General features: G+C 33.1%; 1 protein-coding gene and 1 long non-coding RNA gene across 2 annotated transcripts; one reads left to right on the top strand and one right to left on the bottom strand.

Annotated features, from left to right (window-relative positions):
* Nucleotides 1-1,751: 1,751 nt before the first annotated feature.
* Nucleotides 1,752-4,959, bottom strand: LOC115704692 (amino acid permease 3). Its single transcript, XM_030631896.2, has 7 exons — nt 4,617-4,959; nt 4,381-4,513; nt 4,002-4,235; nt 3,810-3,903; nt 3,277-3,491; nt 2,798-3,183; nt 1,752-2,360 (listed from the first exon to the last, which is right to left on the bottom strand). The coding sequence occupies exons 1-7, from the start codon at nt 4,662-4,664 to the stop codon at nt 1,932-1,934; spliced, it is 1,539 nt and encodes a 512-aa protein (XP_030487756.2). The 5' UTR covers nt 4,665-4,959; the 3' UTR covers nt 1,752-1,931.
* Nucleotides 4,960-20,994: 16,035 nt separating this feature from the next.
* Nucleotides 20,995-22,769, top strand: LOC133032494 (uncharacterized). Its single transcript, XR_009685126.1, has 2 exons — nt 20,995-21,398; nt 22,430-22,769. It is a non-coding gene; the product is annotated as an uncharacterized LOC133032494 (long non-coding RNA).

Genomic DNA, 22,769 nt, shown 5'->3' with positions numbered 1-22,769 from the left:
GGGAGCGTATGGGGCTCAGCATGCCTTCTCCGGGAGGCATGTCTCGGATGCTGCCTTATATCACAAAGACTTAGCAAATAATTCAAGCATTAAGACGTTTTGATCCACGTGTCCCTGTCCGGTTGGTCCACGTATATTGGGCAAAATCAGGGGCAACAATTATCTTTTAGAATGGTTTTACGCTTGATTTTCCTTGTTTCAGATCCCCGAGGCATTAGAGTTTCAATTCTATCAATTGTTGAAAAGAGGGGGCAAATAGGAGAAAAATCTGTTGAAGCTGATAAAAACCCTACAATAGTCATGACCACCACATCCATGGTCGCGACCCTTTTCTATGGTCACGACTATGAGGTTTGGCAGAAAGCACGATTTTTGGTTTTTGCCTATGGTCGCGACTATGGGCAAAACACGAGAATTTCGGATAGTTTTGGATTTTCGCCATTCAGAGGTAGCAACCCTAATTTCTATTTAAAGGACTCGTGTTTTAGAACGAAAAGAATCAGAAGTTGGACCTGAAAAGTGAAAGGAGGAGAGGAAGCAATTGTGACGATACAGAGCGCAATCACCAACTAATTCTTTCTTAAACTCTTGATTTCTATGTTAATTTCTGTTTTAGATTTGATTATGGATATTATTATGGATTTTATGAGCTAAACTCCTATTTGGGGAGATGATGAATGTTGATTGACATTATCTTTAGTTAATAGATAATTGCTATTTCTCCTTTCTTGATTGTGAAATTTATCCATATTTGTGTTTAATTACATGTTTAAAATTGATCACCTTTTGCATGCTTTATGATTTCGATTCAAAATTTGAAAAGTGAGAATTGGGAATGCTAAATTTGGATAAACTAGGTTTTGATATGAAACGAAAGTATTCACATAGCTTTTGTGACATTTAGATTATTACTCAATGCTGATTACATGTTAGTCTAATTCAGAGATGATTAGATAACATGTAATTTAAGGCCTAAAAGATCTAAAAAAGAGTTAGGTTAATTGTTATAATTTGTCATTCACATTAAGAAAGAGAGTAGTATTTAGCATTAACAATTGGGTAATTAAATCAACATGATTCTTTTCCCTAATTTGCCATCTTTGATGAGATCTTTTTATTTTCTTGTTAATCTTTATTTTTATCACAATCACAAAATTATTGGTTTGCCAAATAGAAACATATGTCTAGTCTAGTAGTATTCAGTTCAATTTCTTATGGGATCGATCTCACCTATGTGAGTATTACTTGATTACGTGCAATTGCAGCTATTCATAATTTTCATAACAATATATTTTTTTGTTTTATTATTTTTGAAAATAAATAAAATTAGGTTAGTAAAGTCACAAATAATTTATTAATTATTTTCAATAAATTTTTAAATTATCACAACCGTTTAATAATGATTTAATGACTAAAAGTAAATGTAACTATCATAGTTATATATTTGATATAATTATTATGGAAATTTGTGGAGAAGTCCCTAAAAATGTCGTTTTGATATAAATTAGTCCCTAACATTTTCTATATTTTTTGTATTATTTTGTTACTATATTACTGGACCTATTTGTCTATAAAAAGAGAGCTCCACAAGCTCAATTTTCACATTCAGAAAAGTCTTCATAAGGTGAGAGCATCTCTCTCTTGAAATCTAAGCTCTAGCCTTAGTCAATATTCTTGTAGTGCTCGCGAGCAATAAAAACTCGATGTAAAATAGACGTAGCTCGATTACCGCCGCGACAAAGGAAGTTAACTAGTATAAATCTTGTTTGTCTATCTTTAATATTTACTTAACTCATTACTTATCTCGCCAATCTAGCGAGACAAGGTCCACAATAATTACTAAAATTATGCTTCCAATAATCCTTTTTAGCACAGCATATAACCAGTTAATACATTATACATGGACACAGATATAAATTATGTAAATGCTCTCAATAGCTAGTTTTGAAGGGCTTATAAGTCTTGAGATCAAGAACAATCCCGGCAAAAGACCCCACAGCAGCAGCTATGGATACGAGAAGACAAGTAGCACTAAGTATCTGAAGTCCCACCCATTTGGTGCTCCAACGGCTTATCTTCTTCTGAGCTATGTACATCTCAATTGGAAAATAAACTGTCAAAGGCCAGAATCCAAAGGCTCCAAGTATCCCAACCACATCATTGAAGAATGGCATCAGCATGGCTATTAGAGTGGTGATCATCACAAATATAGTTCTCCAAACCATTCTGAAAAGGTTGAGTTGGTATACAGCACCAACCAAGGGGATTGGTATCTCATACTCTGCTGTTACAAACTCACTCTTTGGCCATTTCTTGCTGCTCCATTTCTCCACAAACGCAAATAATGGCTGGCAAAATACCTGCATATGCCAGTATGGTAACACCTTATCAAAAAATTAACGTCAAAACAGAAAATAAGAGTACAGTTCAGTTTCAACTCAGAATCAATTAGAGAAAAGTAGAGTTAGCCGATTTGAGACATTGTTCATCTAAGTTCTCTTGACCCGTGTTGTTAAGGAGTGTTAATTCGTGTTTATCCCTTATTTAACTAATTCAATATATTTTAAAAATAGTATATGTTTTACATAGGTTGTTGTTATGTTATTTGAATTGTGTTCACCTGGAATTTAATGATATGTTCTATTAATAGATTAGATGGATCAACCAGAGAATGATACGATCCCATTTAAGAAAATCCCATATCGGTTTATTTCATGTGGGTTTTGACTCGTGCTATTGCGTCTAATCCTTTTCGCTGCCCCTACATGATAGTTAGTGTGGATGAAGTTATTATTACCTGATAAGCACCAACAAGGTGGATAACAATAGCAGCGTTCGCAATGTCTAGAAGCCAATAAGGGTTGTAGAATCCAAAACCAGTGAGAAGGTTTCCTGGTGACAAATCGCCAAAAGCAGCATAGCCAAAACATCCACACAGCATATAGAACACTGTGGTGACTGATACACTAAGAAGAGTTGCCTTTTTCATGGTTTTGTGCTCTGCAGGTGGTGATCTAATTGTATCCTGAATTTCAACTAGGACTAAGGAGAAAGTGTAAGCAAAAGCAATGGCTCCAAGAGCTTGTAGACTCCTCCACATCTTCTGTGTTTCAGTCACTGTTCCAGCCTTTGTCACTGTCCCTATGCTAATTCCAAATAAGCTTCCTTTAATGGTTCCATTTACTGCAAAAGATGTAAGAAGAATTGAGACATTCTCGTTGATGATCATATGCTTATTTGAGCTTATTATCTTTACTAGTATATGTATGCTTGTACCTGCAACTTTTCCTATGCCAAGACCAAGACCTATGGCTGAGTAAGTAAAGGACATAAGTGCTGCAACTATAGAGAGCCACCATACTTGACTAAAATCTTGGATCTGTGAAAATATTATCTCAAAGATTCCAAATGTTATCATGTACCCATTGCTTGACATGTGGCATGGATCTCTCCCTCCACTTTTGTGGAAACAGTTTGATCTCTTTATAGCCCTGAACACACGACAAAACATGTAATAAATGTACAAAGTGAAGATAGGTACTTGGTAAGTAAAACTCTTTATAGTATTATTTTACAAAATGGTCTTATTTTGATCATTATAGTTTATAAAGTGGTCTTTTAGACAGAGTTGGACAGAACAGGTTCTCAACTATGTTTGAAAGACTACTTAACAAAAAAAGAAAAGTTGTTTTCTCAGTCTCAGTATAAATATGTTTATATAATTGAATCTGAATTCAATATCTGTCTTGACAGTTAAAATAGTTGCTGTTATTAAACTAACTCAATTTGCTTCTAGGTTAATTACTCACATCATACTGACAGATGCAGCAATAGTGTACCCAACTGCAACCCCAAACATATTAACATACTGAATTAAACCGCAGATCACTACCCTTCTTCCTCCTGCAATAACCCCAGATGGAATACCCTCATTAGAATATTAGTTATATATAAAAATATTGAGACTATTATATAGTTATAGAGATGATATGTTATATTACCTAAGTTGGACTTAACAGAGTCCATGTATGTGTAATTTCTGCGGCCAGTAACAGGGTCACCAGTTCTATAACACTGGGCAAGGAGGTTGGAAGTATAGAGATTTACAATGGCGAAGAGTAACATCACAGCTGGACCTGTGACCCAACCCAGCTGAGCTATTCCCCATGCCAAGGAGAGGACTCCTGAGCCTATTACTGCTGTGATAATATGTGATGATGCAGTCCATAATGTTCCTGCATGAATCATGACAATAATGAGCTAATTTAATTAGTGTCTGTAGTGTTAATATTATGTCAAATGCTACACACAACTGTGTTCGGTTTATTTTATGAGTTCAAAAATCTTGAAAGTCAAGTAAAGATTGTAATGCTATTTTACCAGTTCTCTTTAGGCGGCCATCATCATCAAAGCACTTGGAATAGTTGGATTGAGGATTCATTGCTCCAGCCTCAGTAGCTTTAGGCTGAGGTTCAACTTGTAAGTAGTGCCTGATATCATGCCTCTCTTCCAACTGCGACATAAATACAAATATAAGAAAAACATGTATAATTTTGAGATTTTATTAAGAAAGAATCAAGATATATGAGATAAGGTAACTGTTGTTTGTCTCTTACAGCTCCATGATGGATCCTGCTAGGTAGAGTTCGACTCCTTGGCAACATATCACTTTAGTTTAATCAAGCACTAAATGAATTCAGAACATTAGACAAAAATAGTTGGTTTAGTGAAAGAAATGAGGCAAAGATGAAATGTGTATCTTGAGGCTATGAAGTGGGACTTTATAGTTGAAGTGTGGAAGATAATGGCTTTGATATGGTGTAAAGCTTTTAGGAGAAGCCATGTGTATCACGATTCTTAGGAGAAGTGATATAAAAAGCATCAGTATGATGAGCGTATATGATTGCCAATTATAGAACGTTAAAATAAATAATTAAATATTTCAAAGTTAATAAGAGTTACATAACATCACATAGCACTACAATTCCTATTGAGGTTGACACAATTCTAATAAAGAGCATAATAAAGTATAAAGATACGTAACAGATTGCGATGCCATTGCTAATGGAAACATGGCACTAAAGCAAAGTCGACAACTAAAACAAAATATCTTAAAAGGAAAGGGAAACAACTCTAGAAACAGTAAATCATTCATAGTACTATGTATATAGATAAGCATCGAAATAGTTCATTTATAGTGACCAAATTCTCCTTTTTATAAATAAAATTTTTTAACTCAACTTTAAATAAATGGATGAAGAAAAAGTAAATTTACCAAGTATTAAATTTGGTTTATATCATATTTTGTGAAAAATTTAGTATAATTTTTTACATAATATAAATTTATCACATGTTTAACATCTAAACCAAATGAAAATACACCATTGAGGCTCTAAAATACTGTACAAGGTGTCATTCTTTCATTTTGAAACTATTTAACATCTAAACATCAAAGGAGTAGTTTGTTTTTTCTTTCAGGCAAATATATGAATAGTTGGGCAGCTTGCAAACTAAGATGTCTTTTTTTTTTTTTTGTGTGTGTGTGTTAGAAGGGGAATAATTTTTATTCACCGGTTAAAGGAGTAACAACCCAAAAGGTCAAGCAAAACAAGCTGCATTCTAACTGAAAATTAAGGTAGTGTTTGGTTGGAGGTAATGAAATGAAATGAAATATAAAGAAAACCATTTTTATTCTATTCTTTTGTTTGGTTTGTTAAGGGTATTCAGTTTGCCAGTTCATGCAAAAACCACTACAACATCACTGGCATGCAGTTAAAAGGATCCTTCGATACCAGTTGACATCAGTTGAGAGGGCTAAAGATGGACCTGAGATTCCTCAAAAGAATATAGGCCATTCTTGTGAACACTAGTCAGAAGAGTGTTGTGTGTCACCTGATCCTTGACATGGCAAAAGTCAGGGTAAAACTCAAAATATACATTGTTGTCTCTACCAAATTTAGAGACTCTGAGAAGGTTTTTGGTAATTTTAGGGACATGCAATAGATTATTTAAGACTAAAAGACGATTGGAATTTAACATAAACCAAGATTGACCAATATTTTCAATGGACGAACTGTGCCATCTCCAACGTACAGATTGTCAGGGCCATTGTAACTGATTCGATTCATCAAGTTCTGAACATCGGGAGTACAGTGGTTAGTGGCTCCTTTGTCGGGGTACCAATTCGAGACTTGAGTATTGACATTCTGAGTTACATTAGCTTGTGGTTGGGTCTGTTGTGTAGAACTGGAAGCCACACCTGTGAAACTTTTATCAAATTGATAGTAACAGTCAATAACTGTGTGACCAAGGCGATGACACAGTTGACATTGAACCTTCGAAGGTGGGGCAGGGAACCTTCCACCTCCGCCTGTGAAAGATGTTCCCCGATTGTGTTGACCCTGTTGTTGAGATTGAGCTCCAGGTTCACGAGTGTAATTTCCAGTGTATCCTCCTCTTGTGTTACTGAAGTTACTACGATTTGGCACTGGATATCGTAGGTTGCGATTATACTGAGCTATATTGGCTTCAAAATTCAGATCTGGATTGAGAGAGTAATCAACTTCAGTTTTTGCCATGTTAGCACTGATATCGTGTTCTTGATCAGTCTTTCTAATCCTCGATTCAGAGGCGAGGAGTAAGGCTTTGATCTCTGCGACAGTGTAGCCTTCTATTCTCGTGTTTGAAGAAATGATAAACGTGTCATACTCGCTGGGTAATCCTTTGAATATTGCAGAGATAAGGTCACGATCATTGAGAGTTTCTCCAACACTAGCCAATAGATCAGCAGTCTGCTTCACCTTAAGTAAGTACTCCTTCAAGGACATGGGTCCTTTTCGAAGATTTTGAAGCCTGGTGCGAAACTCCAAGATCTATGAAGAAACACGAAGAGTGAAGTACTTTTCAAGAGAGCTCCAGATCTGTCTTGCCGTGTTCCATCCTACCATTTTGGTGAGTAGGCTTTCTGTCATGGAAGATAGAAGCCAAGAAACAAGAAGTTGATCCTGTACATCCCATTCGACAAAGGCAGGATTGTACACACTGTTAGTTTGATCTGTATCATTGAGAAACTGAGGAGGAGGTGCCACATTTTGAATAAACTTCAGCAGTCAATTTCCACGAATAGCAGCTAACACATGTTGTTTCCAAAGAAGGAAATTGTGATTAGTAAGTTTAATGGAAATCGAGTGATTAAAATAGACTGGTGTATTCTCATCGGAATCTCTGTTTCGATTTTGATTTTGACTGTTGATTTGATTTCCACCATTGACGGTTGTAGCTCCACCATTGGCACCTGTTCCAAGACCGGTGTTGGCCATGTTAGCCACGAGATGAGGCCACGGCTCTGATACCATGTTAGGAGAGTTGAATCTCCTTGACATTGTTGTTCAAAGTATAAACACAAGCATGAACAAGAACTAGAAAACAGAGAAGGAAAGAGAGAAAGGTAGAAGAAAGAGATTGAAAGATAGAGTGAAAGAGTTCAGTTCATTAATGATCCGTTAGTACATTATTTATACATGAAGATACAATCCAACTGATCAAGATCAGTTGTAACCGAAAAGATAACAATCATAACAGAACACACCAACAACAATAACAGTAAAAACTGAATTAATTGAAAACTAACTAACTGACCAACTGAATACCCTTAATATGGTTGCATTTTAAAGTATTAGATTGACATTCTAATGGAATGTTCTTTCTACTATTTTAGTAGAATGACTATTCCATTTTAAAAAAGAATGAAATATCATTCCAAGAGAAAAAATTTAATGATTTTTTTATTAATTAATTTTTTATATATATTTTAAATTTTATTTTATTCCATTCTTATTCATATTTCCATTTTCATATTTTCATTCCTTAATTAAATGCTAGTTAAAGGTTAAAATAGATAATGAAAAACCAACAAAGTAATTAATCATCGTATATAAAGAAGTTTGTGCAAACGACAAGCTCGATAAGTTGACACAACACTTAAATGGAAAGTGGCCAATAATTGCAATGAATTCGGTCTCACAAAACCGGAAAACCATACGCGTGTTGTTAATAATAGTTGAGAAAGCAGCGTTACTATATCATTTTAGTTCAATGATTCATAGTTCCATTAAACAGATTTATAGACATGATGTTCTCTTCTCATAGCAAAAGTAAACGCACTTAAAATATATAAAAATATTATACAAAAAAGACGTGGTAATTTCTTCTAACTAATAACATTATATTATCGTCAATAAAAATTGGGTCATATATATTTCACAAAAAAAAAAAAAAATTACTTCACATTAAATTTTAGTATTGATCTCCTACCATATGTACTACGAATTGTAATGTGGAGTTATAAAGTGTGTAGATGAAAATAAGAACCTTATGAATTGATGCTAATTAAATTTGTAATCTTCTTCTCCAAAACTAGTATGAATGAGTTATGGTCAAAGTCTTTTGTTGTTGTCGGAGATTTAGGGTGAGTTTAGTATAATTGCACTGCAGGAAAAAGTTGTAGATATGTTATTGTAAAATGGTATATTCAATAAAATAGACAAAAAATAATACTTGTAGTATTTTCGAAATTGTTTTTATTTGTTTATTCATTATTTAAAAAAATGTAGTTTCCTTTTCTTGTGTGAGTAGGCTTTCAAAATAACATCACATTCTTATTTGACTTATTGTGAATCAAATATGAGTTTTTCTTTTATAAAATATTTGTTTTGATCCTTTACTTTTTAAGGAAATTCTTATTCATATTTTATTTCTTTTGATCTGATTTCTTGACTAAGAAACCGTGTATAGCTATGGGTATTAATGTTGTCAAAGTTGTCTTATTTGTTTATGGAAATTTTGCTGAAAAACTATCCAGGTTCACTGTATCTGTTAGAATGGACTGACTGTCTGTTTAAACAAATCTTGACTTTTCTTTTTAGGAAGAATTTCATTTAATGACCTGATCGTCTCTTGGTTGTTTGTCCACGACTTAGAGAGTTTCTAAACTATATATATATATATGTATATTCATCCTTAGGTCGTTGGTTTTGGTTAGCTCTCTTGGTGCATCAATTGTAAATTACTTTTCAAAGTTAGAGAGTCTTTTCTTTGTTGTGTGAAGAACTTGAGTCCAACAAGTTTTTTGTATTTTATTATTGTGTTACTCTATATTATTTCTTGGTAAAATTGTGCAGGTTGAACACCTTGGATATTGTTAATCAAGCTTCGGGAGAAGTCTTGTTCGTGAGTCACCTTTTCGGGAGGAAAAAGTGCATGTGGGTCACTCTTCGAGAGGAAGATTGCAAGTTAGTCACTATTCAGGAAGAAGATTGCAAGTTAGTCACTCTTCGGGATGAAGATTGCAAGTGAGTCACTCTTCGGGAGGAAGATTGCAAATGAATCACTACTAAAAAATTGGACTTTTGTGTCGGTCAACCAGTTTGACCAGATATGTTGACCGATACAAAAACCATTTTTTATAGTAGAAACTTGTTATTACTCTGCAGCAGAATGTAACAAGGGTTATAGTACTTAACGGAATGAGTTATATTATTTTCGCAACAACCAATATAAAGTTTCTTATACTTTACATGTTTATTTATCGTTTCAGAATTATTTATATTTAGGATGTTAGTTTATAGATGTATAATCAACATACATGATTAGAAAATCTAGACCTTGGTAAATAAGTTCTAACAACTTGTATTAGAGCCTTCATAATTATTTACTTTCATAAAATATAGATTTAAAATGGTATGTATTATTTTTGGATTAATGTGGATGTTATTGCAATTTTTTCATGAAAAATAATTTTATTTTGTTGTTGAAATTATTTTAGAATGATAGTTGGTTAAAAATTATGTAAGTTAGAATTTTCCGAAACTCGATTCAGGTTAACTTTTGTGTGGGTCAACCAGTTTGACAAGATGCGTTGACTGACACAAAAGTCAACCCTCACTTTTTTACTTTGGTTGTTGACTGACGCCAATAATAAACAATTTGTGTCTTTTTTTTACTTCAACACTAAAACAAAAATCAACGCTAAAGATGAATTTTTTAAAAAAAAATTGAGAGCTCGAATTTTTTGCAATTTTTCTCAGACGCACCATTTATCGTCGGTTAAACAGGTTTTTGTGTTGGTTCATAACCGACGCTAATTACTTTACAAAAAAAAAATCACAGGTTTGTGGGCTTCAGCCCATTTTAAAAACCCCTACCTATATATTATCTCTACAGCCACTAAAACCCTACCGCACTCAGCCTCCATTCTCTCTCTCTCTCTCTCTCTCTCTCTCTCTCTCTCTCTCTCTCTCTCTCTCTCTCTCTCTCTCTCTAAGCTCGTGCTCCTCTTCTTCGGCGACCAGCGGCACAACTCCACCAGGCATCGACTCTCTCTCTCTCTCTATATATATATATATATCTCTTATTCAGAGTTGTTGCTCCTTAAAGCACTAATCTCACTGTCATAGCACGCCCAACTCCCCCCATCAACCACCGTTGCTCCCCGCTTGCACTTCAAAGGTAATTTCTTTCTCTTTGGGTCTCTCTCTTTCCATTTCAATCTTTCTCTCTATTTCTCATTCGGGCTCTCTCTCTTATTTTTTTTTTTATTTTTGCAGGTTGTGGTGGTGGTGCGATGGGATGATGGTGGTCCAATTTGCTTTTGGTGGTTCAATGAGTTCCTGTGGTGGTGGTGGTATTTATTGTTGTAGTTTATTTGTTTGTTTGTTGTTCTTGTTGTTGGGTTGTTATGGTGGTCTGATGGGATGTGGTGGTGGCAATGGTTCATATTTTTTTAAACTTTTTTTTATTATTTTATTTCGGTTCATAACTGAAGCAAAATACCAATTTGTGTCAGTGCATTACTATTTGCTTTGGTTATGAGCTGAATCAAGAATCTATTAGCGTCGGTTACTAAGTGAAGCAAAAAATAAGACTATTTATGTCTACAACTATAGCGCAGGATCCACCAACTGATAAAAATTCTTTATATGTCACTTAAAAACAGAAACAAAATGTCATTTTTGTAGTAATAAGTACTGGACCTGGATTCTCCTTTTGAATAGCCAAACACCTTTCTACAAAATCTTCCACATTGATCTGAGTATTGCCTTGAATTGTGTGGGAAATTTCTCAATCACTATAGCAACAAATTTGAGAGAGAGAGAGACAGACAGACAGACAAACACATAAAGGGAGAGAGATTCAAATTTTATAAAGAGAAAAGAAAGACATTTTTTATTCTTATTTTCTCAGTTTTTTTTTTATTTTGCAGAAAAAAGGGTTCTAAGAGTCTACTGAATCAAAGCTTTTTATGTTCTTTTTATAGAGTCTCTCTAGTTTAGGTTTAGAATGTAATAGAATTTAGGAAAAAGATTATGACCTAAAAAGCCCATATCATCATGGCTGAAATTCTCATGGCCCTTAAGACTTTAGATTTTGCCAAATAATCCATCTAAATGACACTCTCTTAAATTTTTCTAAAATTACAATTTTTATATTCTAATTATTTAAATGTTAATTTATCTATTTAATAATTATAAATAATTACCATTTAAATATATTTATTAGTTAGGCCCTCCAAAGTGTCTTAATTAACAAATAAACTCTCACTTTATATTTCTTCGAAAATAAGCCCTTGTGTTGGCTTAAAAATCTGGACTAGACTTCTAAGCCACACCCGCTCGCTAGATTGGTGAGAATGAAAAGTTCGCAAAATAGTTAATGAGAGACACATCGATTTATAGTAGTTCACCCCTAATATCACGATAGTGATGGGGCTACATCTATTTTGAGTTTTTATTTCTCACGAGATGGTAATTACAGCAAGTATTTAAGTATCGGAAGCTTCGAATTCTAGAGAGAAAAACTTTGACCTTATGTGTAGTTTTTTGAATCTGAAAAATGAGCTAAGGGAGCTCTCCTTTAATAGGTGAAGGAGGCCCACAAAAGTAGGAGATAAAATACAAATAAAGTGTTTTCCACCGTTGATGATGAAAATTAGCTTTTGGTGGTGATGGCTAATTTTTGGTGTCTAGCAGATCCCGCTGTGAGTTACCCGAAACATATTTTCGTAACCCCCTTGGGGTGGATTTTGATGACGATAGCTTCAGAAATTTTGATTGGAGTGTGAGACATGATTTGATAGGGCGCTTAAATAGCTTCTAATGCAAGTTCAATCACATCAATCGAATAACAATTGAGTGAGTTATGATCGTTTTACTGAAGGCGGTTCAGGTCCCAGCGCCTAGGTTGACATCCAACACCCTGGTTGACATTTCGGCACCCAACCTGACATCCGACGTCAACCTGGACGTTGTAAAATTGTATAAACGTCCAAGGGAAGTCTTTTGAGATTTCTAAGTGATGGTTTGACACCCCTTAGTCCTTTTATAGGTTCAGGTGAAGCTGGTCACACATTCTCGAAGATGTTGCTATTTTGTAGAAATAGAAGACTCGGAACTTCCGGATTCCGAATGAGTCAAAATTGAAGTTGTGAATTTTATTGATCTGACTTCATGGATCATTGCATTTGTGAAAAAATTGACAGACGGTTGTAACGGCATCAGATTCGGATAAGCAGAACCCAAGGAACCAGGCCATTTGTTGACCTGGGGGCAAGGGCCTTTAAACTGAGCATTCAGGATTCTGTTTTTGATACTTCCTAGGCTTCTAAACTTTAGGATGGGATCTCTGTTGGGTTTTGTGCCCTAAATAAAACACATTTCAATATAATCAGATTTACTTATTAATAAAGATCAGAAATAACATTTTATGTTGCATGGTTCACATGATTTATTTCATGATTATATGTATATAATCTATGAATTCTATTTAAGTCCAGAACATATGAATTTGTTAATGATTGTAGTGTTGTCAGCACAGTGAAATATAATCTTAATTATATGTTCGAAAGTTTATTCCCTGATTTGTCAGTTCACTGGATTTAGACTGACATGATAATTAGTGATAGGTATTCTTACACCTTGGATAAGTGTTATGTCCTTTCCAGGATATTGGCAAACTTTACCAGTATCGGATGTATGGAATATACATCAGAAGGGAACGATATTGAACTTTGATTAGATATATTAAAATTTACCGTAATATCTATTCAATTCAATATCACCCGTTGATCCTAGATCAAATGATCTTAATCCTGATATGGTTAGGTTCGATCTCAAGAGTATTATACATGTTCTTTGATTTGTTAGTTAAGCCTACTTTTGGGTCAGGGTGATACGTACATTTTGGGAACATGATAGTATAATTGAGTGGGAGCGCTAACATAAATATGGAGTCTATAACTTCTATAGGAATTTAGAAGTGAAACGATGATATCCTCCGAGCTTGGCTAAACAGAGATAAATGGTGGAGATCTCATTTCACTTCGCTGAAATATCATTTATACGAAGCTAAGTGTTTTAAGGATAAAATACATTGAAGGTGTAACGGTAACTTAGTGCCTATTCAATGTAGATCATCTATTAGAGGGTCATTGATCAAATTATGATTATAACAATGGATAACTAATAGCGTATCTATATCGTGGAACATATAGAACGTTCTATATGACTAAGAGTGCAATTCCAAGTTCTAAGTGTGGATTCAATAAGGAATTAATAAGTTAAGGAATTTATTTGGTAAATTCGGTTCGACTTATTGGAAGCTCGGTTTATATAGGCCCATGGTCCCCATACTAGTTGAAACCATACTGCTTGTAAGACTCAGATAATTGATTTTGTTTAATCAATTATAATTCTAAAGTTAGACTATGTCTACTTTATAAATTTTCACTAAGCAAGGGCGAAATTGTAAATAAAAGAGATTCTAGGTTTATTTATTAATTAAGAGACTTTACATGTCTAAATTAATAAATATATTAAATGACAATATTATTTAATAATTATTTTTTAAGTTATTAAATAATTAGAATTGGTATTTAAATGGTTAAGTTGTAAAATTGGCATTTTTGAGAAAATGAGATTGAAAATTAACAAAATGGGAAAGTTGCAAAGTGAGGCCCAATTTCCTTATATGGCCGCCCACTATGCAAAGCCTTTACCATTTATTTTTTCATTGTTTTAATGCCATACAATTCTAACCTAAACCTAGTTGGCATTCTATAAATAGAAAGTGTTGGCTTCAGGAAACTCATGACTTTGCATATTGTTCCTTTCAGAAAAAGCCATGCACCACTCTCTCTCTCTTTTCCTCTCTTCAATTTCGAAATTCTTGAGTGATAGAGTAGTGCCCACACACATCAAGTGGTATCTCAATCATAGTGTGTAAGACTGTAGGAGAATCCAAACAACAAGAAGGAGAATCAGCATCAAAGGAAGGAGAGAAAGAGATCCAGATTCAGATCTTGAAAATGCTCTGCTACAGAAAGGAATCAAGGGCTAGAGATCTGAATGGAATGAGTCATTATATTCTGCTACACCCAATGTAAGGTTTACTAAACTTTATATGTATTTATTTCATTGTTTTAGAATTCATATTAGGATGTTAATGAAACATACTTGGTAGTAAATCTAGATCCTGGTAAAATAATTTCCAACAATCTCTCCTCCCCATTTTGACCATGTCGAATTCAATGGTCTCATCGGATTCAACATTTAAGTAATTGAAGGCAGCATCCTAGGTTAATTGTCAACTTGGGCGTTGGGCCCAGCATTAGGCCAACCTAGGCTCTTGGCCCTATTTCTAGGGACTCAAGTTTATGGTTTTCTCCCCGATTTTACTTGAATCTTCGTTATTTTTTATGACGGTGAAGATGCCTAGAGAAATTTTTGCCGAATTGAATTGCAAACAGCCCAGGTTGACAAAATGTCAACCTGGGCGCAAGGTCTAGTCCCATATGTCAACCTGGGCGCTAGGTCCCTCTTCTTCCCCTTTGTAAGTTCTGTTTGGTCCCCAAAAATAGTTGATTCTCTATATTTAATGAATACATATATGATGTTCGAAAGAATTTTGGGAAACTCCATTTTTGTGGCCCAAGTAGGTAAATTTTCGACCTGGACGCAAGGCCAGTCCCAAGTGTCAACTTGGGCGCTGGGCCCTAGTTTTTATGCCCAGGGATTGTTGTTTTTAATCTAGAAGGACCTATTTTGTCGTTTTTGATGAAGATGAATTCAATGCAAAAGTCGAATCTTTAATCAGACACTTGGCAGGCGCCTAGATTGACAGATTATCAACCTGGGCGCTGGGTGCTCGGGGACCCCTAAGCCCTGGGAGCTCAAAAATCATCTTGCTTTGAATTTGATTGTGATGCCTCAAACATGTCTCTAGTATGTCTAGTTGATGTCTCAATGCAAGTTTTGGCCACTTTGCACTAAATAGTTCTAGAAACTAAAACCCTAGTTGGGGATGTCAACCTAGGCGTTGGGTGGAAACCTTAGATACCCAGGTTGGTTTTCGGGTTGCAGGTTCGTGTAATTTTAGCTTTGGGACCTTGGATTAAGGTGCTCCATGTCTTCATGGTACAAAGTAGGTTGTATTCAAGTTATTGAAGTCCAAACTTCCATTGCAGAGCTCCTAGAGTCAACCTGGGCGCATGGGCTAGGGTCCCCTCCCAGGTTCACTACTATGACTTGGGTCTACTCAACTTTGTGACTTCATCCTTCATGATACGTGTCAAATATTGATGTCCACGTTACCAAAGAAAGTTTGTGTGTGAACACCTTGCTTAGTAAAATTCATAAATAACATATACTCTTGTTTAGAATTTTAATTGGTTGAGAAACCAATTAATGGAGTCAACAAGGTAATATTATCACAGATAGTGTGTGGACCATGAGCCTATGTAACCAAGCTCTCAAGTTAATATTATCTTATTAATTTCTCTTGAGTCCACTATAGATTTAGAATTGCACTCTTGATTACATAGAACACTTTATATACCAAATACATATACACTATGGATTATCCGTTATTTCAATCTAAACAATCAATGAGCCTATGCACCCCAATCTCTACAGTTTTGTGTGTAATCGTCGAGATTGATATCTATCTCGACAGTTTTTATAATAATCGTTGAGATCGATGATATTTTAAAAAATATAAAAAAATTAATAAAATCTCTCATTTAACCTAGCAGCCAACATATTCAGAAAAAAAAAAATAGCAGCCTAACATCTTCATTTTATTCTTTTTTCCTTGGGATAATTAGCTAAATGACCTTAAAACGTTTTTTTATTAACTAAGAAACCTTCATTTTTAAAAATTTAGCCACACTAACTTTCTCTTTTAATGAAACTTTTATATCTCAATAATACCCTTTATTTTTTATCTTTATTTTTAATTAAAAATAGAAAAGTCATATCATTAAAAAAAAAAAAAAAAAAATAACCCTCCCTCCTCTCACATGGTGCTTTCATGCTCTTCTTCTACTTTTTTAAAAATCTCTCAAAATCTTATGAAATCTCTTCAAATCTTTAGAAAATTAATTTATAATACACTTACATAAAGATAAGATCAACATTGTTGTCAAGAGAGCGATTACATTCAAGGTAAGTGAAATGAACTCTATTTTTTTTTAATTTTTTATTTTGAATATAAAAAAAATAAAAAAAATTATATTTTTTAGCTTGATTCTTGATTTATATATATATGTATGTGGTAGAAACAACGATAAAAATATCATACTAGCCATATTATTACTATTTTGTAGTTTTTAAGTTAAAGAACTCGTTTTTGCGAAGTGAACCCGAGGTTGAAGATGAATCACAGGGGGCTCGACTATTAATGGTTGAGATCGACTATGTCAGTTGAGATGGTGATTTTAGTAGAGCTCGACTATGTTAGTTGAGATTACAGCTTTAGTAGAGCTCGACTGTTGTTAGTCGAGATGACAGACGTTACGGTAGAGCTCAACTAGATTTGATCCTGATTTATATTTTTAATTGTTAAACTTTCATCATTGATGTTTGCTAAAAGAGTGACATTCAATAGACATGATAGTTCTAATAGAGCTCAACTAGCTCGACCAAACATGGTCAAGATAGTGTTAATACTCAATTGTTGTTAAACTCTTTGATGGACACATTGATAACACTTGATTGAAATTAGTTGAAAATTGAATTTGTTAATTATAATTTTAACGTCAATATATTTTAGCTATTTTTTTTAATATCAACCATATATTTTTCATACATAAATGACTCGAATAGTAATCTATGTTCAGTACGATGGAGAGTGGAAGGATGAACAGGGATCGTATAAGTGATCGCCAAAAAATAAGGAAGTTATATATATAGTTATCGATAATTTGAGCACTACATTTGAGATGTTATTGGATAAATTGTATAAGAAGATTGGAGCCAATCAAATTTGTAATTATTAATTAAATTTTCAAAAAATAGCTCAACTAAGAGTAGTTGAGCTCAACTATATATGATTGAGATTAGTAAAAATTATAATTATATGACTCGACTGTAATTAGTAGAGCTCAACCATTCATGGTTGAGATTCATAATTATTAATCAAATTTTGTAAAGGTTAGAAGTCACAATAGATATTATACAATTTTGTAAATAGATTAAAATTATCAAGATTATTATAGAATGTAAAGAATGTAGCAATACAAATTATAACATTTATAAAATATATGGTTTTGTCTAAATTAAATATGAAATATCAATATTTTAGAAACACAATTTTTTATTAAATAGATTAAATCATCAACATTATTATCAATTTTCTTTATTAGTAGAGAATGTGGCAATAGACATTATAACATTTATAAAATATATGTTTTGTCTAAAGTAAATATGAAATGTCACAATAATATTTTAGAAACACAATTTTTTTCTTAAATAGATTTAATCATCAAGATTATTATTAATTTTTTTTATTAGTAGAGAATATGACAATAAGCATTATAACATTTATAAAATATATAGTTTTGTCTAAAGTAAATATAAAATGTCACAATAATATTTTAGAAACACAATTTTTTTCTTAAATAGATTAAATCATCAAAATTATTATTAATTTATTTATTAGTAGAGAATATTGCAATAGTCATTATAACATTTATAAAATATATAGTTTTGTCTATAGTAAATATGAAATGTCACAATAATATTTTATAAACACATTTTTTTAAATAGATTAAATCATCAAGACTATTATTAATTTTCTATATTAGTAGAGAATGTGGCAACTGACATTATAATATTTATAAAATATATGGTTTTATCTAAAGTAAATATCAAAGCTCGACCATATTAAATTATATAGTTTGACTATACTGTGTAGAGCTCGACCATTATAAATTATATAGCTCAACTGTATGAGTAGAGCTCGACTGTATATGGTCGAGATTTCTAAAGAGTTTAATTGTCATTAGTAGAGTCTGACTGTTTGTGGTCGAGATTTGTAAACATTAAATAAAATTAAAGTTATCGCTTGTCTGTAAAGAGTAGAGCTCAACTGTATAGGTCAAGATTTGAAAATATTGAATAAAAGATTAGTAAATTATTCAATTGTTATTAGCCCGACTATATGTGGTCAAGATTTGTAAACACTAAACGAAATTCAAGTTATTGCTTGTCTGTAAAGTAGAGCTCAACTGTATAGGTCGAGATTTGTAAATATTGAACAAAAGATTAGTAAATAACTAAACACAAATTACTAATGGTCCTATTGTTGACAAAAATATCTACGGTCATCTTCCTTCTGTAGAATGTCATTCTATCATCTGATAGGCTTTTAAAGCTAAGACCAGCCATGAAAAACTCAATGAACTTAATTACACACACTGCACAATCTCCCCTGTTATAAGAAATTTTTGAAATCAATAATACATATATGCTTGCAATAAATATCAACTAAGAAAACATGTATGGATAGACTTATAAATATACATACATTAAATTTTGTGGAACATCAAGTAATTGAGAAATCTTTTCCACCTGCAATAAATTAAACATAATCTTTTCTATTATCTGAATAACATAAGAAAAATAATAGTAAAATAAAGTGAACAAATTCAAAAAATATCAGATGTGTTTTGTCTCGTGACATTGATGAAGACTCTAATTGTTCTTCTCCATCAGATTCTTATTGCTCTTCTCCATCGAATTCTACTTGTTCATCTCCATTAGATTCAGCTTGTTCTTCTCCATCCGATTCTATTTCTTCTTGTCCACTTGATTCTGATTTTCTTCTCCATTTGTTTCTGATTATTTTTCAAAACTTTCCATTGACTGATTTAAATAAAAAGAGGTCATATTATATCAATCGAGTAACATAATAGTCAAGCTTTACCCACAAGCGGTTGAGCTCAACTCAAGACAGTTGAGCTTTATACTAACATTACAAGAATTTAGAGACTACATCTCGACCATAAATGGTCGAGCTCTACTCTACATAGTCGAGTTTTACACTAATATTTTAAGACTTTTGACTACATTGGTCGAGCTCTACTAAAAGCAATTGAAATTTATACTAACATTTTAATTATAATCTCGACCATTTATGTTCGAGCTCTACTAACACCAATCAAGCTATATAATATATCAAATAGACTTTGTAAATCTCAAATATATTTGGTGAAGTTCTACCCATTTACCTTCCCAACCCCGAGACCCCTTCCCACCCGCGATCTCTCTTCCTCAATCTTTCTCTGTCCCATCTTTCTCTCATTACTTGAAAAATAGGTTTTAGTGACCCAGATTGAGTATCTCTAAAACTATTTAGTGACACTTCACCGCGCGTCACTAATGAGGGTGACTTGAAAAATAATTTTTAGTGACACTTCACATGTGTCACTGAACCCTTTTACAGTCACTATAGGCGTTTAGAATCAGACTTTATTAGAATCAGCTACTCTTTAAGAGTGTCACTATATCTATTTTTTTTTTTAAAAAAAATAAATATTAATTTTTTTAAATTCAGATTATATATTATAAAATTTATTAAAATAATTTAATTAATTATATTAATTATATCTTCCCACACCATTTCACAGCAGCAGTTTTTTGAATGTTGAAGCAATGTCCAAAGATGATAATTTTATTTTTTATAGTATACGCATCCTCCACAGGTTTAAATATTTATTCCAGCTTCTGTAAATCTCAAATAATGACTATTGTTCCATAACTTCCTTCAACATAAAACAAATCTCTGAATAATAAAAAAAAAGGGCATTTACATACATTCAAAATAAAACAACAATCCCTAAATCTTTACAGTCCACGAACTACCAACTGCGGGCAACTACAAACCGCCACGAACCGCCAACCAAGCGTCTACGAAATACCACCAACAACCATCCATCGAGCTATAGAGAAAATAAAACCAGATAAAAATGGAGAAGCTTTACAATTTGTGAGAAGAATATTTCAATCTGTGAAGCTTTACAATCAGCGCCACCATCCATCATTCGTCTTTATCAGTGCCACCATCCATGTCGTTCTTCTCCACCACCGTCGAGATTTGGGTTATTTTAGAGTGAGAAATCGGATATATGGAGAGAAAATATATTTTTTGGACAGAATTTGGTCGTTGATCCGATCACCTAGCCGAATTTGGTTGTTCGCCTGGCCGTCGATCTGCTTGGTCGTCCACCTGGCCGTCGATCTTCTTGGTCGTCCACCTTCTTTCTGCCCAGACCGAGAGAGGAAAAAAGAGAGAGGGGGAGGCAGCCTTCTTTCTGCCCAAATCGAGAGAGGAAGAAAAAGAGAGGGGGAGGTAGCTGGGAATAAGATGGGCTAGGGTTTCTTGTTTTTTGAATTGTTAAGGGTATTAATTAGAAAAATGAAAAAAAAAAAAAAAAGTTATAAAGAGTATTAATAAATGTGATGCTAAGTAAATGGAATGAAACTTTTCTTCTTTTTTTATTTTTTTAATTTATTTTGATATCCCCAATAAATGGTACAGTTAGCATTTATATATTTATAAAAATAAAAGAACAAAAGTATATTTATGATATAGTGACACGCTAAATGGGTGGGGATATATTTATCCATTCACGCCTGGCGTGTCACTATATGTTAATATTTTTTATATTAATAAAAATTAGAAAATTTTGGATTTTAGTCTTTAGTGACACTTTATATTTTAAGTGACTCACATTACAAGAGACTAATACTGAATATTTAGAGTCTAATTGTGCATGTCGCTAAAAATCACTCTTGACTCTTTAGTGACATGCACTTTTCTGCGTGTTACTATATAGTGTCACTAAAAAGGCAAATTGTAGTAGTGTCTCTTCCCCGTCGAGCAGCCATGGCCAGGCCTGACGTTTGCCGTTCTCAATCGTCCAAGCTCAAAAATCTCAAATAGCCAGTTGCATCCCAAAATCCCAAAACCACCCCAAACCCTGACTAGCCCATCTCGCTCTGCCTCCTCTCCCGACGAGACACAAGAACAGCTCCGGCTCCGTCTGCATCTTTCCATAAACTCGGGTTTGTTTTTAAGCTTTATTTATTTGCATTAAATTAAGACTACAAAAATTGGGATTGGAATGGTTCACATGTAGTTTTATACATATTTTCATTTTGTTCTTGATTTGATTGTTGTGCTCAAAATAGAATGTACTTAATCTTCCCTTTGATGATTATTTTTCATTTTTCTTTTTATGGTTTGTTACAGTATGTTTTGGTTGAATAGAATCATGAAATCTTCTTCTTTGTTCATATTATGTATTCAGAATTTCTAATGAATGGCGATTTGTGGCTGAGAAAGAAATTAGGTTTAGAGTGAGAGATTGGTTTATTAAATGAGGGTCAAAGTTATGGGGTTTGTTCTGGTGTTAATTTGTTGGCTCTGTAACACATCAAAACATTCAAATTATTGTTATGGTCTCATAATATATATCAGGATGGCATGATTGAAGTATTACTTTCATCTAACTGAATTGACTCTTGAAATATATTTCGATTTATAAGAGCATATAAGTATATTTATTCAGTTGTTAGTTGAGAGTGATAGATTAGACACCATTCTGTCTTTTACATTTTTCTACTTTTCCATGAGCAATGATGTTTGAAATTTTTCTTTAATGTGATTTTTTTTATGCTGCTGCAAGATATGGGCATGTAATGTTTGATGAGAATATTTGTGAGCCAGCCTTAGAATATGTTCAACTTTTGGTTGAAGGTGTTGGAAAAGGTGAGCAAATAGTTCCATGAAAGAAAAAGTTGAGAACCTTGCCTAGCCATATAAGTTTTTGAAAAAATAGTTTAGGCAAATAAGGTTCTCCCTTCTTTGAACTTTATATTTCTAAGGCACATTATGTGATTGGAATATTGGGCAGTATTGACTTGTTGTTCCTTACTACAATATGTAGGATCAAAATAAATGTATAATCAATGGCAGGTCTGAAGTTGATAGTCAGATATTAGATTATAATAAAATAGAGAGTTGTGATTTATCTATAATGATTCTTCCTTTCTTCTTATTCTAGTTACATTTGCTTTATATATTTATAATGCAGGTTGGGCATCTTGAACGTATTTTTCAGATAATGGATTCACAGTAATGAAATTTCCCTTAAGACCTTTCATAAGTTCTTATATGATCATGGAGAAATTTCTAATAATGTAAATGATAGCCCAGTTGAAAATTATGTAAATGTTTCTATTAAATATTTGTTGATATATTGTGTTAATTCTCAAATCTAATAATGTAAGTAGAGAAATTAACAAATAATAGAGCTGTCAGTTTAAATTACAACTCTCAAAATAAATTATATGAAAAAATCCAAGCGAGGACCAAACCAGTTGTAATTGATTTGACTACTGTATTTTTATATATATGAACTTAATTTTTCTTTA

The sequence above is a fragment of the Cannabis sativa genome, chromosome X, assembly GCF_029168945.1.
Source record: "Cannabis sativa cultivar Pink pepper isolate KNU-18-1 chromosome X, ASM2916894v1, whole genome shotgun sequence".
Lineage (NCBI taxonomy): Eukaryota > Viridiplantae > Streptophyta > Magnoliopsida > Rosales > Cannabaceae > Cannabis > Cannabis sativa.
Note: the sequence above shows the minus strand (reverse complement) of the source record. Positions and strands in the feature narration are given on the sequence as shown.

What these genes read in the sequence shown, in the direction of transcription:
- LOC115704692 (XM_030631896.2), bottom strand. Translation starts at nt 4,664, where the DNA reads ATGTTGCCAAGGAGTCGAACTCTACCTAGCAGGATCCATCATGGAGCT. An exon ending in GCTGCATCTGTCAGTATGAT is followed by an intron (nt 3,492 to 3,809) that starts GTGAGTAATTAA and finishes TCGTGTGTTCAG; the next exon opens with GGCTATAAAGAGATCAAACT. An exon ending in TGGCATAGGAAAAGTTGCAG is followed by an intron (nt 3,184 to 3,276) that starts GTACAAGCATAC and finishes CATCTTTTGCAG; the next exon opens with TAAATGGAACCATTAAAGGA.